The 14,315-nt window shown below is 44.9% G+C and overlaps 1 protein-coding gene across 1 annotated transcript in view; it reads left to right on the top strand.

Moving 5' to 3' along the window:
* The window catches only part of CTC1 (CST telomere replication complex component 1), a 191,922-nt gene that overhangs the window by 62,745 nt on the left and 114,862 nt on the right, over positions 1-14,315 (top strand). The window contains exons 9-10 of the mRNA XM_085636896.1: positions 7,833-8,004; positions 8,766-8,966. Coding sequence (XP_085493022.1) covers positions 7,833-8,004; positions 8,766-8,966 — 373 coding nt within the window. The remainder of the gene's footprint in view (positions 1-7,832; positions 8,005-8,765; positions 8,967-14,315) is intronic.

Below are 14,315 nucleotides of genomic sequence, written 5' to 3'. Positions count from 1 at the left end.
GGGAAATCCCACCCTAGAAAAGACATTGGTCATGGCTTTTGCTATCTGTGTTGTGTTGGGATGTCGCAAGGCGACCGCCTCGGGAAATCTTGTGGCATAGTCGACAAGCACTAGTACATAGCGATATCTGCTTGTGGATGGAGGAAGTGGACCTATAATGTCCATTCCCACTCTGGCGAAGGGTTTGTCAATAATGGGGAGTGGTTTTAACGGAACTCTAGGGGGAATATACCGGCTATTTTTCTGGCACACTGAGCATTCTTTGCATTATTTACGGATTTGTTGAAAGATTCCTGGCCAGTAGAACCTATCTAAAATGGCCTTTTCTGTTTTTTCTATACCGAAGTGTCCCCCCAGGAGATGACTATGTGCTAAAAAAAATCAGTAGTTGTTTTGGTAGGGTTTTCCCCCCTTTTCTGTATAACAGTCCCCGCTGTAAGAAGAATTGGGGCCCTACGTGCTTGGGGGTCTTCCTGCTCTGTAGCCTGTTTCCAGGCTTCTCGTAGAGTGGGGTCTTCCTGCTGGGCCGAACGGAAATTTTGATCATGGTCCCACAGTCCATGACCTGAGTTAGTTAATACCGCTGCAGACCATTCTTTCTTGTCCCTTTTTCTCTGTTTCCGACTTTTCCGATTCTTTCTCACAATCCAGTCTGGATCTGGGTCTTGGAAAAAGGGTGCTGTTTCCCTCCACTGTGTCCCTTCTTTCCATACGTCTTGGAGGAGCTCATTCATATGAGGATAATCATCCCCCAATACCAGTGACTCAGGCAATCTCTGAATTAGTCCCACTTTCAGAGGGACCGGTGGTATATTAGGTTGATGCTGTACAGTAACATCTGTCACAGGATATGCCTTACTGTCTCCGTGGACGCATTGTATGTGAACATCCCCCGTGGTTGTTGGTTCACCTCCTGGGACTTCTTGTGGCCTCATGACGCTTTGTAAGCAGCCTGTGTCCACCAAGGCATTCCGTGGTTTTTCATTAATGAATACTCTCTTATGGAAAGGTGCTTGTTCATCTGTGGGCTGGCAATATAAAGCTCGGGAAAAACCGACCTCCATGGGTTCTTCCTTCTGGGGACAAGAACGGGCGATGTGCCCAAAAGCACCACAGTGAAAACACTGTGGACCTAAGGTGGTTGTCGGTTTTGTGGTTGTGGGAACCGGGCCTGGGACCAGTGTGACCGTTTCCTGTTTCCTGGGATGAGGTAGAGTCTTTGCCGTTTTTGGAGGGGCTATGCTAGAGTGCCTCCAGGATACGTTGTTTCCTTTTTGTGTTTCCTGTGCCCGATTAAACGCAGTAGCAATCTCTACAGCACGGTCCGGCGTGAGGCCTGCGTGTTGTCTCACCCATCTTTGTATGGGCGGGTGTAGGGAAGTTAGGAACTGTTCCAAACAAATTTTGTCTATAATCTCCTCCTTGGTAGAAGTCCCAGGTTTTAGCCATCTCTCCACTAGGTTCCTAACTCTAAGGTATAGGGCTCTTGGGGTTTCCTGTGATCCTTCCTTCACCTGCCGTAGCCTAATCCTATGGGTCTCTTCGTCTATGCCCATACGTTCCAGGATACTGCGTTTTATATCAGGATAAAGGGTGGTACCCTGGGGATTGGCGGCCTGGTAGGCGGCTTGTAACTCACCCGTCAGGAGTGGGCCTAAATAGCTGCCCCATTTATCTTCTGGCCACATTGCGGCTCTTGCCATTCGCTCATAGTTGGAGAAGAAAAAATCAGGATCCTCTCCAGGAACATATTTTTGTAGTACGACCGAAGGTACAGAAGCATGTCCCCGGGATTGTCCCAGTGTCTCCGCGAGCCTCTCTATGGCGGTTTCCTGGGATTGAGATTGTTTGGTATGGGTCTTGTGTAGGGTTTCTCTGTCAGCTTCTGCCACCTCCAAGAATCGTCCCATGATTTTTTCCAGCCACTCTTGTCCTTCCACCGTCTTGGATACGACGGCCTCCATTTCCCCCAATCCCACTTCTGACAACACTTGTCGGAGGGATGGGCGGAAAAAGAAGTGCAGAGGCCGTATGGGGTTGATAGTGAGATTTTTATTGTCAGAATGGCAGGTATAGACAAGGTCACAATGCGAGGGTTGTTTTAGAAAGTCCGAACTTCTAGTGTGTGCTCTTCGCTATGCAGAAGTAGAAGGGTGGTCTTTGGTTGTCGTGCTTCTCTTCTCTCTCTCTCTCTCTCTCTCTCTCTCTCTCTCTCTCTCTCTCTCTCTCTCTCGATATGGTGGTCCAGAAGAGGGCTTCCCAGGAGGTTCTCTAGGCAGGGTTACCCCAAAAGAGGGACAATGAGTATCTTTGCAGTGTGGTTGTTTATATTATTTCCACCACCACACCCCGGTGATAAGGTGCTGGTTATAGGGTGTTTAGCAAGAGAAGGCTGTGCTGGCAACACGATCCCTGCCTACAGGGTCCTTCTCTTACTTTCCCCCTGTTTTGCCGCGAAAAGTGAGATGGTAACAAAACGGAGGATAATAGTGCACAACTAGATAGGCAAAAGCAGGCGAGGTCCAGAAAACCCGGGGTTATGGAAAAGGAATACGGGACATAGGTGCGCAAAGGATGTCAGGTAACCGTATATTCCCCCAAGGCTAGGGATACGTGACAGTGGAAAAAAGAAAAACAAAATAAAAAGAAGGAAGAAGATATCTTCTAGAAAGCTGTACAATCAATATAACGGTGGCGCGGGGTACTCGTTCTCTCTACCCTACTCGGCTGCCCTGTCAGAGGTAAGCTGGGGGGTTGAGGCCGCTCCCCCTTCTCACAATACCTTATAGGCTATTTAACTATGGGGAGTGTTACACAGATTAAGCTTTGCTCAACTGATTTCATAGCCCACTCGTTCAATGACATTTTAATGATTGCCATCTGGCGCCATTAATGTGCAGCCAATAAATGTATTAGAAAGAAGACCACCCAACCACTAATCAGCACCAGTTATCGGCACAAGAGCGTAGTGGTTCTTTGCGAAACGTGGGCTTCACTAACTTTGCTTCTATGTACAGTGTTGAAGGTTGGGTCCCAGGCAAGGGAATTCATAAACACCTCGATAGAGGATCCATGATGTACCAAACAGAAGCAGTGGAAATGCAATCTGCAGGTACCTCAGAAGGTTCTGTAGGGTGCACCCACAAGTGATGAGGTGCAAGCCAGGGAAATTCATGGGAATCTCAGTAGACAGTTGAAGTAAACACACAAAGCTGGAAATGCAGTCAAGTCTTTTATTGAGCAGTAATCAAACAATGCTGGAGTGTGACTAGGTAAAAGGCTCTCATTACACATTAAACATACCATGCTAGCACAAACCCCGGAGGGGAATATAACACATTTTTCTCCCTTATACAACAATTGCGAAATGATGAGGTCAGAGGAAAGACGAGGGAGAAAGAAAATAGGCAGGGAAGAGGAAGTGACCTCAACAATGGCAATATCATTATTTAGCAGCAGAGACAGAAAACGCAATTCAAGCAAAAATGTGGAATGATTAAATAAAGCGAAACGCTGTGAAAGAAAACAACTGAAGCACAGCACATTAATTTGACACAAATCTCAATCGAATCTTCCGGCACAACTCTTCTCACCTTCACAGGCATAATACTCTAACTCTCTCCTTTGTTGTCCATGTTAACCAAATATGTATCCATCGCTGAACATCAGACTGAAGGGCTTCTCACAAGAAACCCCTCTGAAGTCCCTACCTTCTCATCATTCACCAATTTACCCTTCACCACTCTGCAAACATTCCACTGCCTTCCATCTGGTGTCATAACACTCCACTTATTAGCTTTCACAATTCTTATGGGTTTTACATATTTAGAACTACCCTTCTATAAATTTGCCAGGTTTGAGTATTCTGACCCACTCCCCTTAAAGAAAAAATAGGCATCTGATCTTTCTTTTCAAAATTACACCAGGCCTTGGCACATATTTATTTATTAGCAACCTTCCTGGCAACCAACTCTTTCATCCTGTACCTCATCTAAATCAGTTTTCGTACATGCTACCATGGACACAATTCAGATGCTGCCTCTTCTATCAAAACAGTCCAAATAGACCCACATTTCTTGTTATGACTTCAATTCAGCACAGAGAAAATCCATGTAATGTACATCATTCACTATGACCTATGATAAAATGCCTTTAAGGATATTATTAAAATGCACAGTGACAATAGTGTAACTGAGACTGGGACCTCCTAAAACCCAGAGCTGTTTCTGTCTCTTATTGCTAACATTAATAATAATTTGATACGTAATCAGTTCTTTGCATATCTTTCTAAAATTGTAGGACAAAGAAAACGCCCTTAACACTGATAAAAACTCTTCAAAGGTCTCGCTCTCTCTTTTTGGGAACTAGTGTAAAACGTATATAGCTTGGTCTGACCCTTAGACCAAATACAATGTCTCTTGCATGCTATGAAATGCTAATCAAAATCATTAATGTCATTTAAAAAAATAAAATGCAAATATGTACAAAAAGTAATGGAAATGACAAAAAGGAAAAGCTGACTATTACTAAAGAAGCCGGGGCATTCTTACTAATATATCCATTCTGGGCAATGTGTTTTAAGCTACGTTGTGGTATTTATATAGTATGAACCTAGCTACAGGCAGTGAATGCTGTACAGTGTCCTTTCACTATTTTCATCCCATGCTGCACAAGGTTACTCCAACTGTAGTGTTTTTGGTGTTTCAATTAATTAAAAAGGTCTATGAAGAGAATTGTAAAATAGCTGGTGGACTGTAGCAAGTGTTGCTGTTCAGCTTCAGTGTCTCTGTTAGTGCAGAGAATAGCGTTGTAGATGCAAACATTCTGGAGAATAGGATAATATGGGCGAAGAAGTGCATGATGGCCGCCGAATACATGATCTGATTGCATCTGAAGACCAAACAATCATATATGACATTTCTGAAATAAGATGACACTGAATAATGAAATTATGTACTGTGCCACTAAGCAAGTTGAGACTAAAATGAAAAGTGGAATGTTCTAGATGGGGGCGTCCCTTCCCAAAACAGAGATGCCACGTCACCTATTTGCCCCCAACTGGCACTTCCTAGGAGCAGTCACAGGCTGGCCAACCCCACTGCACAGCTTTCTGGGACTTTTGAAGCAGTTGGAATAAACCAATGGTTAGAAACATCTCACCTCTGAACTTGAATACTCTTAGCCAGAACTGGTTTCTTCCATCCAAGATTTCAAAGTGTGCCCTGTGCCAGGGTTTCGCCTGCCCTCCCTTTATCTCCTGTGGGGGGAATCATATCCAGGCTTGTCAGAGAGAGGCAGCTAATCGCCTTATGCAGTTTTCTCCACCACTTCCCAGGAGAAGGCTAATCTACAGAGATGGGTCTGTTGTTCAAGAGGAGGCTTTATCAGCACCGCTATGATCGTTGTGGGGGTTTTGAATTCAGGCTCAGATGAGAATCTACCAATCTCCACCTGTAGAGGTTTAGAGGTTGGGAAATATATGCAACCCAAACCCACATCTTGGATAGGGAAAATGGGGGATAGGGAGATGAGAGCAGAAAACATCAGACATCCAGACTTTGTTATTGAGATATTTGATTTGACTTGCACTACTCAGATGGGAAGAGGCAGCAGCCATGGTAGTACTGACACTGTAAGTGCAGCATACTTGTTTAGTGAGGCAGCACACACAAGGTACATATTTACATCTGTACTATACTCAGTTTGGTTCCTGGTGTAGATCACTAACACACAGAGACTAACTTGATGCTGTGATTGGGTATACCGGTAACAAACAGAGGACTTACCTTGAGACCCCCAAGCTCTGGAGCACAATGAGACACTTGACAGAAGTGTGTCTGCAAGTTGACAGTATGCTGAAGAGATGTCTGCAATGACACGTGAGCTGTCATCCAGGTAGGTTCTAACAAGAGGAGAGGATAAATACACAGAAAGGAAGGAAGAACAAAAACTTGCACAGGACTCGACGACTCTGTATGAACTAATCAGATGTGAACTATGCAACTAAAGAAATCACAAGGCAGCTTGGTTCCTCTGCCTATGCTTCTTAAATTGCCCTGGAAGCACCCTTCCCATTATCTTGATTGGCCCATTGCTTCTGACTGACCTGGAAATTCCTCGCTTTGTGTCTCTGCCCCAGTCACCACTGCCCAGTCCTCCACGATCTCCCAGTAACATATCTCAGCATTTTTGTCAGTAGTTGGTAGCACAGGAACACTCTTCCTTTCTTGTTTTGTTTCAGGTTGTGACAGGCTTTGAACTACCAGCTCATCACAGACTAACTAACGGGCCTCAGTAACGTCATTTAAAACCTGAATCACACTAAAGCTGATGCTAGGATACTCTTAAAATATTAAAATACGAAACATAATGCATATAGGTCAAAACCGATACTGTATACATGTTCAGGACCTAGGAAAATATGGTGAAACCCCCACCAATGGCTTTTCTACGTTGAGCCAATCCAAAATTACATTTAAAGCATTTTTTATCTACAGTGTAAAGACCTTCAAAACACTACAGATGTACTCTTCAGACACTAAAGAAGAACTTTTAATTGTGGCTTTCCAGTTGAATCATATTGTTTTAGCAGACAATAACCAATTTATTCTGGATCCCTTTGTGCAGATACCAGGCTGAGTCGGACAACCATCTTCCTCGCTCAGCCTGCACACATGTCCACGTTTTTGTTTCACTCACTCACTGTGAGCTTCTGTTAAAATAGTTTTTATCTGTGTGCACAAATGTTCCTGTGTAACCAGTACAATGCCTCCAAATCCGGCTATGTAGCAGAGGGCCCTAATTTAAAAGGTGTTTTTTACAGATAAAAACAATTTTAACAGAAGCTCACAGTGAGTGAGTGAAACAAAAACGTTTTTACATTTCAGAACCCACTCTTAAGGTGAGGGCATGGATAGAGAGCGCATTATCAAGCAGAAACTTATCTGAGGAGTGTGAACATGGTAGTGCATAGTGTTTAGTGAGTTGTTTGCATCGTAAACCTTAGGATTGAGACCTGCGAGTCTAATTTTGTAGACCGCATTGCAGTGAAAAGGTGATATGGTAGCAAGATTCAAATATCCGGTGTATTAGGAGACAACAGGAGTCAAGATATTTACATTGCACAGGAAAGTCCTCTGTAGGAGCCAAGATTCTGAGATGAGTTGAAATGAGGTGCACCTCAGTGAAGAAATTCTTCAATAATAATCTGTTTGCCACTAAAATTAATTCCTGTTTTTGAGGCCACTAGATCAATATTTTGAGCAATTAACCCAGATGTCTAATTGTAGACTCACTCTGCTCGGTAAGGGGTGAGAGGGGTATCAACCATTTTAGGTGATGATGCTAAAATGTGTTTTAGAATTTAGGAAGACTTGGGGCAGAGAAGGTATCCTAAACTTCAGGTATCTAAAGCCCCTCTAACTTTACGGGCTTGTCTTAGTGGGCAGGTAATCTGTGTCCTCTCAGGCTCTCTTTCTTTTTCTGTCGGTGACTGCATGTCTCTTTCATTGGTCCGGTTTCCTTGTGTTCATTAGCAATTGCTATCTTTTTTACTAGTTTGTGCAAAGGTGTATATCTCATTGATGAAGGTGTCCGCATATATCTTCCTGTGCTGATGTCTCTGCTTCTGTGTTTGTGTGGCCTGGGTGTGTCTTTCGTTTGAACCATCTGTACATATGTTTGCATAAAACATAAATCTTTGTTTCTACATCAGTCTGTGCTTCAATACATGTGTAAATCTCAGTATGTAGTTGGACTCCCTGCATTCTCATCTCTCAGCTGCTCTTTGATGTTTATTTTTTTCTAATGCTTTCACCCCTTCCCTTTTGCAGGTTGTGCCCCAATCTCATGGATCCGCAGGACCTGCTGGCTTATTCTGATGTTCCTGGGATGGTGGAGAGGTGTCTTGAACCCTATTTGGCCTTGCTGCCAGCGACCCATGGTGGGCATCGTGACATCATGCAGGAGCTCGTAGATGAAGAGCACCACTGTCCCTTGGTTGAGGTAGAAAAAGCAATTTATGCAACTCAACTCTGTTGCCTCCCAAAGTATGATGCGGGTATTAGGAAACTGATACACCAGGGGTAATGTCTTCTGCCACTTGCCTTGCTTGCACCAATAAGGAGAGGAAGTGTGTTGGGAAAGACAACTCGCTGTAGTGTCCCCTTCCCCTCTTGGTCTCCATTACTGGCTTTCTTAGTTCCTAGCCTTCTCCGGTTCTGCACAAAGCAATGTTATCAGCCAAAAATAACCCTATGTCATAAAGACAGACATGCCCCCCTATGGGCTAGACCTCTTTCTATTTATTTTTAATTGTGACTTGGTCAATTTCCTGATGAGACCTGAGCGATTAGATGGGTCCCACAAACCTATGCATTTGGTGGAACAGATCACCTCAAATTTTAGATTCAACTTGTTGATTCAAATCGGCACAGTTCATTTTAGCCAGCACTAATTGCCATCAATCCAAGGGCTAACTACATCTGAAGACTATTAAGGCAGTACAGCGAACAATGAGATATTCTCGCTTTTGAAGTGTCTTTACCATTCTGAACTGGTGACAGGGTGCTTGGGGATCATATTATGACAGTGAAACCTTCAACCATTATCCACCATGCCTCACGTTTCCTGGAATGACGACTGCATGGGATTTCTTTCCCCCTCTCGCTTTATTTCATCTTATTCGGTGCATTTCTACTTGTCTCTTGGTGTTGCATTTAGATGCTTAAGGTTACTGCTTTCTTTTTTTTTTTCTCTTCTCCTAGTATCAATCTCTGAAATCTCCCTGCCACATCCCATCTCTCTCAGAGCTCCTCTCTATAGCTAAACGGAGGAGCTGGAAACTGCTGCCTGTTTCCAAGATCATCCCTCAAGCTGAGGCCTGCTACATGACTGCCCCAGAGTTGAACAGGGCACTGGCATGGTCCTTTCACAGGTTCACCGCAGATGACTTCCAAAGCAAACCTGTAAGTGTCGATACTCTTTCAAAAGGCTGCTTACAGTGGGTGTGAGACCCTGCTGCTTTGTATCTGTACATTGAGCCCTTGTCATAGTACAGTAAGGCCTTAGTCTCACTTCTAAGAGTTTCCTTGCTAGCTGATAGCCCAGTTTAATGTATTCAACAAACTCTCTTACCATTCCTGATTTAGTGATTGCTTGGCTCTTAACTGTGTATTTGAATGCAACAAAAACATTTTTTTTAACTGTCTTGTTGTGTCAACAAAAGTACTTATTGATCTGATATCCTATATGTCATTGCACTGAATGCTGGAGACATGGTTTTGCAAACTAGTAATTAAGCATCATCATTATGTGAAACGTTGTTTGACCTTTCTTGCCTGAAATAATATAAAGAGGTTCATTGAAAATTCTTGAATTTTGCTTAAATTTGTGATGAGGTGACAACCACTAAAAATGCAGTGTTTCACTGTGCAGAAAATTATGTATCACCAAATTCTATGACCACCAAGGAACAATTCTGCTAAATTAAGGATGCTTGGTTTGAGCTGCAAGATGTGGCTTGTTTTGCACACATTTTCTCCGGCAACTGCAGGCATTTCTCCTGGGAATGGTTTAGTTTAGGCAGATAAGACTTATGCTCCAAACATGCACCGAGGCTTGCTACGTCATTGTACCAGAAAACAGGTTACTTACACCAAAGGTGTGCTCAGCAGTATTCATTATCCTTTCCAGGCAGTCTCTAGAAACTCAAAAGGAAGTGTAAGTAAAAAGTGGGATGGGGATGACCTTGTCTTTTCTCTGTTGGTAGTATCAACTCTCCATGCTAGCTACTCCTTCACACAATGGAAAGCTTGTTATTATCGGAAGAAGCAGAAAAATGAATCTGTAATAATGTTGTAGATTAGTACTTGTTTGTAGTTGCTCAAGCGAATGCTGTTACTGCCTCTTAAAATTTGCTGCGGTCTTATCAGTCGTCTTTCAGGGAGAAAGGGATCACAACTTAAACATTTTTCCATGGAATTGGAGGGGCAGTGGCCATTGCACGTTGAATACTGCTGCTCTGCACGCATAACCTGATGGAACCGCCTCTAACCAGGAAGTAGCAGTGCTGGGTATGCGTGTTGTAACCACGCCTAGGTAATAAAGCGTGGAGTCAGTAAGTCACTTTTCGTTCAACTTCTAAAGTTGCCAGTCCCCCTGCCCTCCCTCAGGGAGCAACCCTGGAGTGTTGCTACCTGAGTAGAGCACTTTATTCCAGTCAGCTTCCTAATCTCCTTCCATCCTTTTGCTCTGGACGTGATGGGAAAACTATCCGCTATGTGAGGAATTCATCCTCTAGAGAGAACCTTTGATGGGTGGCTAGGGCCCCACCCCCTTTAATAAAACTCTAGGGTAGATCATGCAGCATTTCTCACAGTCCGCATTTCTGCATTCCTACAGACCTTCGGGGTTTTCTCCTGGGTCCATCATCTTGGATAATTGCAACTGGTTCAAAAACTGAGTGACAGCTGCGTGGCCATTTCAAGCAAATGTGACTTTGAGGGCCCTCCTATTTCCACTTTGACCATGGTAATAGACAGTCTGCATTATGCAGCGTGCATTTTTTCTGCAACTCATTCCGGTGTGGCGTACAAACCCATGTGCACAGTAATAACATCCACTTGATGTAAAGCAAGTTGATCACTGTATGCAGAATGGGCCTGAGAGAATGTTTTTGTGGGTTTCGGTCAGATGACAACACTATTAGTTTGGATCGCCCTCAGCCCCAAAAGGGTTAACCTTCAAGACTTTCAGGGCCAGTATATTGGTTTGTGGCCTCCTGTCTCCTAAGTGACCATAACGGTGTCACTTGGTACTGATATAGTTGCTGTTTCGGTGGTCTGTTACGTTAGAGAACTATTAAACAGAACTAAAGGGAGAACAAATGAAAATATGGTGGGTTGGTACAGCTGAATAGAAGGTTCTCAGAACGAGTAAAACATTTTCCTATCATAAAAAATACTATTTGTAGTACTTCACTGAATACTGAAGCCTATCCTTGCTTTGCACCCATTACGATTCCTGACACGATGGTGTCCTTTCCGAATTTGTGACTTGACCGAGACAACATCAGCTGTTCTCCCAGTAGGACCAAGAGGTAGAATCAAAGTTAAACAATATCATCTTAACTGATGTGAGATGTAGCACTAAGCCTTTTCTTCCCCCAAGTTGAGTTAAAGCTAGCCTGTATAGCCTGCTCTAACTGCTCTTACGTGGACCCAGTAAATGTTGCTCTCATTTCTCATGTCCCTGATCAAGGGTAGGATAATGTCTTATCACAAGATGCAGGGTGTCTCTGTGCCTTTAGGGAACAGTCCCAAACTTTTTACTTGATTGATTTGTGTGAGAAGTTGGCCTGGTATATGATGTTCACTAGTTAAAGTGACCACCTTGTACCATGCCAAGCAACCCATATGGTGTGGTTGTAAGTCAACCTTTTCGGACTAGCTGGCCTAGTGGTAGCGTAGGCTAAGCAGTCTTTGAGGCTAAACTCGTGAAACGTGTTAAGCAGGCTGTTTTACCAAATGTAACCCCCCTTTATACCAATGAAAGGACACCACACAGATATATATTGAAAATATATATGTATTTATTTCTCAAAGTATCCCCTAGACTCTTTATGAGCACAGGAGCACAAATCGTTAAACAAGAATACGTTAGAATACACAGAAGTTGCACTTTATATGGATAGGCCCTGGTGGACGCTCGAACCATATACTAAAATAGTGGTATAAGTACCACGAACAGAAAAGGGAAAAGGCCTAGGGCCTCTAGAATCGCTGGGCCCACAAGGAGCTAACTTTAGTTAGTGACCAGGAGGTCCACGGGTTGCGTGTGCGGAGCAAATAGTCACACGCGAGCTCCCATAGGTTTTCAATGGGTGCGTAAAAGTTACAAAGTTACTGCAAAGAGGATCTTCCGGATGGACTATGAACTCAAGATTGGAAACACAGACACTAGAGATGATACTCTACACTTGGGCACCGGAGTGCCAGCTTTACCTCACCCACAGGAAGCGGGTGCATAGGTCTCGAAGTGCTCTTGCCTCCCCTTTACATATCGCCCTACAAGCTACATTGGGCCTCCTACTTTTGGTGAGTCTCCACCCTGCTTGCACAATTTTAGACGGCATTCAGTCTTTCGAACGCACCTGACCATATTCCTTACTATTTCATAGGCTGTCACTCCCTGTCCTGATGAAGACCCGTATTGACTAGCGAATAACGCTACCTTGGGTTGAAACGTCGACACTTGTTGAAGGATCAGTTGGAAATACTCTGCACAAAAGACTGATTCAATCGATCTGCAGATTGTTTCGATTATTCGCTTAAACTGGCCTTTGTAAATTATCAGTACCTGCAAAAATCACACTGTATATATTACGCACTTTTCACCACAGCACTGAGCACTTTATGTCACTTTATGCCACTTTGTCACAACTGTGTTTTACATTTGACAGCCATTGTCATTAGTTATTTATGAATGATGCAATTCATAAAGCCTTTTTGAAAAACTACTTATGGTCTCTATGTGTGTTCGTATATGCATACAAATGAAGTTTGTTTCTTGAAGTAATATTGTTTACCCGACAGAACCGTTTGTACTATTTTTGATTATCCGCCCAGGTTCTGAGGGATACTGGGTTACCCCATTTTGATATTATTAGGTCTCGAAGTGCGTCGGGTTTCTTCTATATGTTCAATGGAGCCTGAAGACAAAGGTGCTGCAGGCGGTCGGCCCGGAAGAGATGCGGTGGATCCGAGAGTGGATCGGAGTTGTAGAAGACCTGTAAGCAGAGGGGACAGTGTTCACAGTCACTAGCCAGTGACCAGCGTGGCACCAGGTGGGTACCAGGCGATGTCGGGTGCAAACAGGAGGAAAGGTACAGCTTGTCTCTGCAGCCACGTGGTCCCTGAAGGTCGACGACGTCCAGGAGTCGGGTCACGAGCTGTCCCACCCAGGCTCTCGCTGTCGGCGGTGTCGGCAACTTGATCAAAGCAAACAAGCCTTGGCAAAGCAATTGTTGTGGAAAACGAAATAGGCTGATGGTTATGACCAGCAAGGTCAGAGGGACTGCTCCTTTGGAGGGGAGCAAGGGCCAGTCTGGAGCAACCAGACCAGCGGTGTATTTCTTGAAGTTCGTCGCCAAGATGGCCACTAGCCAGCGGGCCAGCAACCGGTCAGGCGCGTCGAGTGGCAAAATGCAGAAGGGCCCCACGCAGATCGTGGAGATGCTGGAGGGCTCACCTTTGGTGCAGATGCTGCTCGGGTGTTGGGCTTCTCAGATCCCAAAGCACAACTTGGAGGGAGCCTCGGTTGTTGCGCTTGCAGCTTGTCGTGGTCTTTTCAAGATGGCTGGCTCCACGTGTCTCGGTGCCTCCACGGGTTGCTTCTTTCAGGGACTGTGGATCGGGCGGTGAGAGGTCTGGAGGTCCAGGTCTTGTCAGTCTCTGGGCTCGGGCTCCGGCGGGAGGCGGCGGCAAAGCAGACGTTGATTCGCTGGATGGTGCTTGCGTTAGCAAGGTGGTCACTCCCTGACCACAGGGGAGATTCTCTTCAGTCCTCTGTGCGGCAGAGCGTCGAAGTTCCCGTCTTCTTCTTGTAGTTAAGTTGATTCCAGGATGTCTGAAGTCTTAGGACACAGCTCCTACCTTTAAGCGGATTCTAGGGGCCGGACTACCTGCTAGGTCCCTCCCTAAGGGTGGGACCAGGAAGGGGGGTGGTTACACCCCCAATCCTTTGTCCAGCTCGCCCCAGGTCCGGGGCTGGTGTGCCCCAGGACCGGATTGAACTGGCATATGCACCAAGGCTCCTTGCGAGCCTCAGGCATGTCTGGTTCCTTTCAAGCCCTACCTGACCAATACACAAACTCCTGTCTGGGGTGGTGCTCGCACCTCCCCTGGCAGGAAACCCTTTGTCCACGTCTCCCAAGCTGGAAGGACTCCCAGCAGCAGGAGGGCAGACTTGTGTCTGTGGTGGCAGCATCCATTTTGTGGAGCTGAGGCTATGTCTGATTTTACCCGGGTTTCAGGTACTGTACATGTCGTGTCCCTCTAGAAGGGTGGAATGCTAACCCCGTCGCCAGAATTGGCGAGGGGTTAGTATTCCAATTCGTATGACACCTTACTCGACATGTTTTGATAAAGCCAAACCAAAGATAGCATTTAACCGCGAGGTTCATAATGCACTTAAGAGTATATGGTATGACGATATCTGGAAACAGTAGAAGGAAGTTGTTCCGACCACTGCAGACAGGCTCAGCTCATGCCAGAGCACCATCTCACATGGAACCAAGCACTCTGCCTTCAGGATTG

Source organism: Triturus cristatus, chromosome 12, assembly GCF_964204655.1.
Source record: "Triturus cristatus chromosome 12, aTriCri1.1, whole genome shotgun sequence".
NCBI classification, from domain to species: Eukaryota; Metazoa; Chordata; class Amphibia; order Caudata; family Salamandridae; genus Triturus; species Triturus cristatus.
Note: the sequence above shows the minus strand (reverse complement) of the source record. Positions and strands in the feature narration are given on the sequence as shown.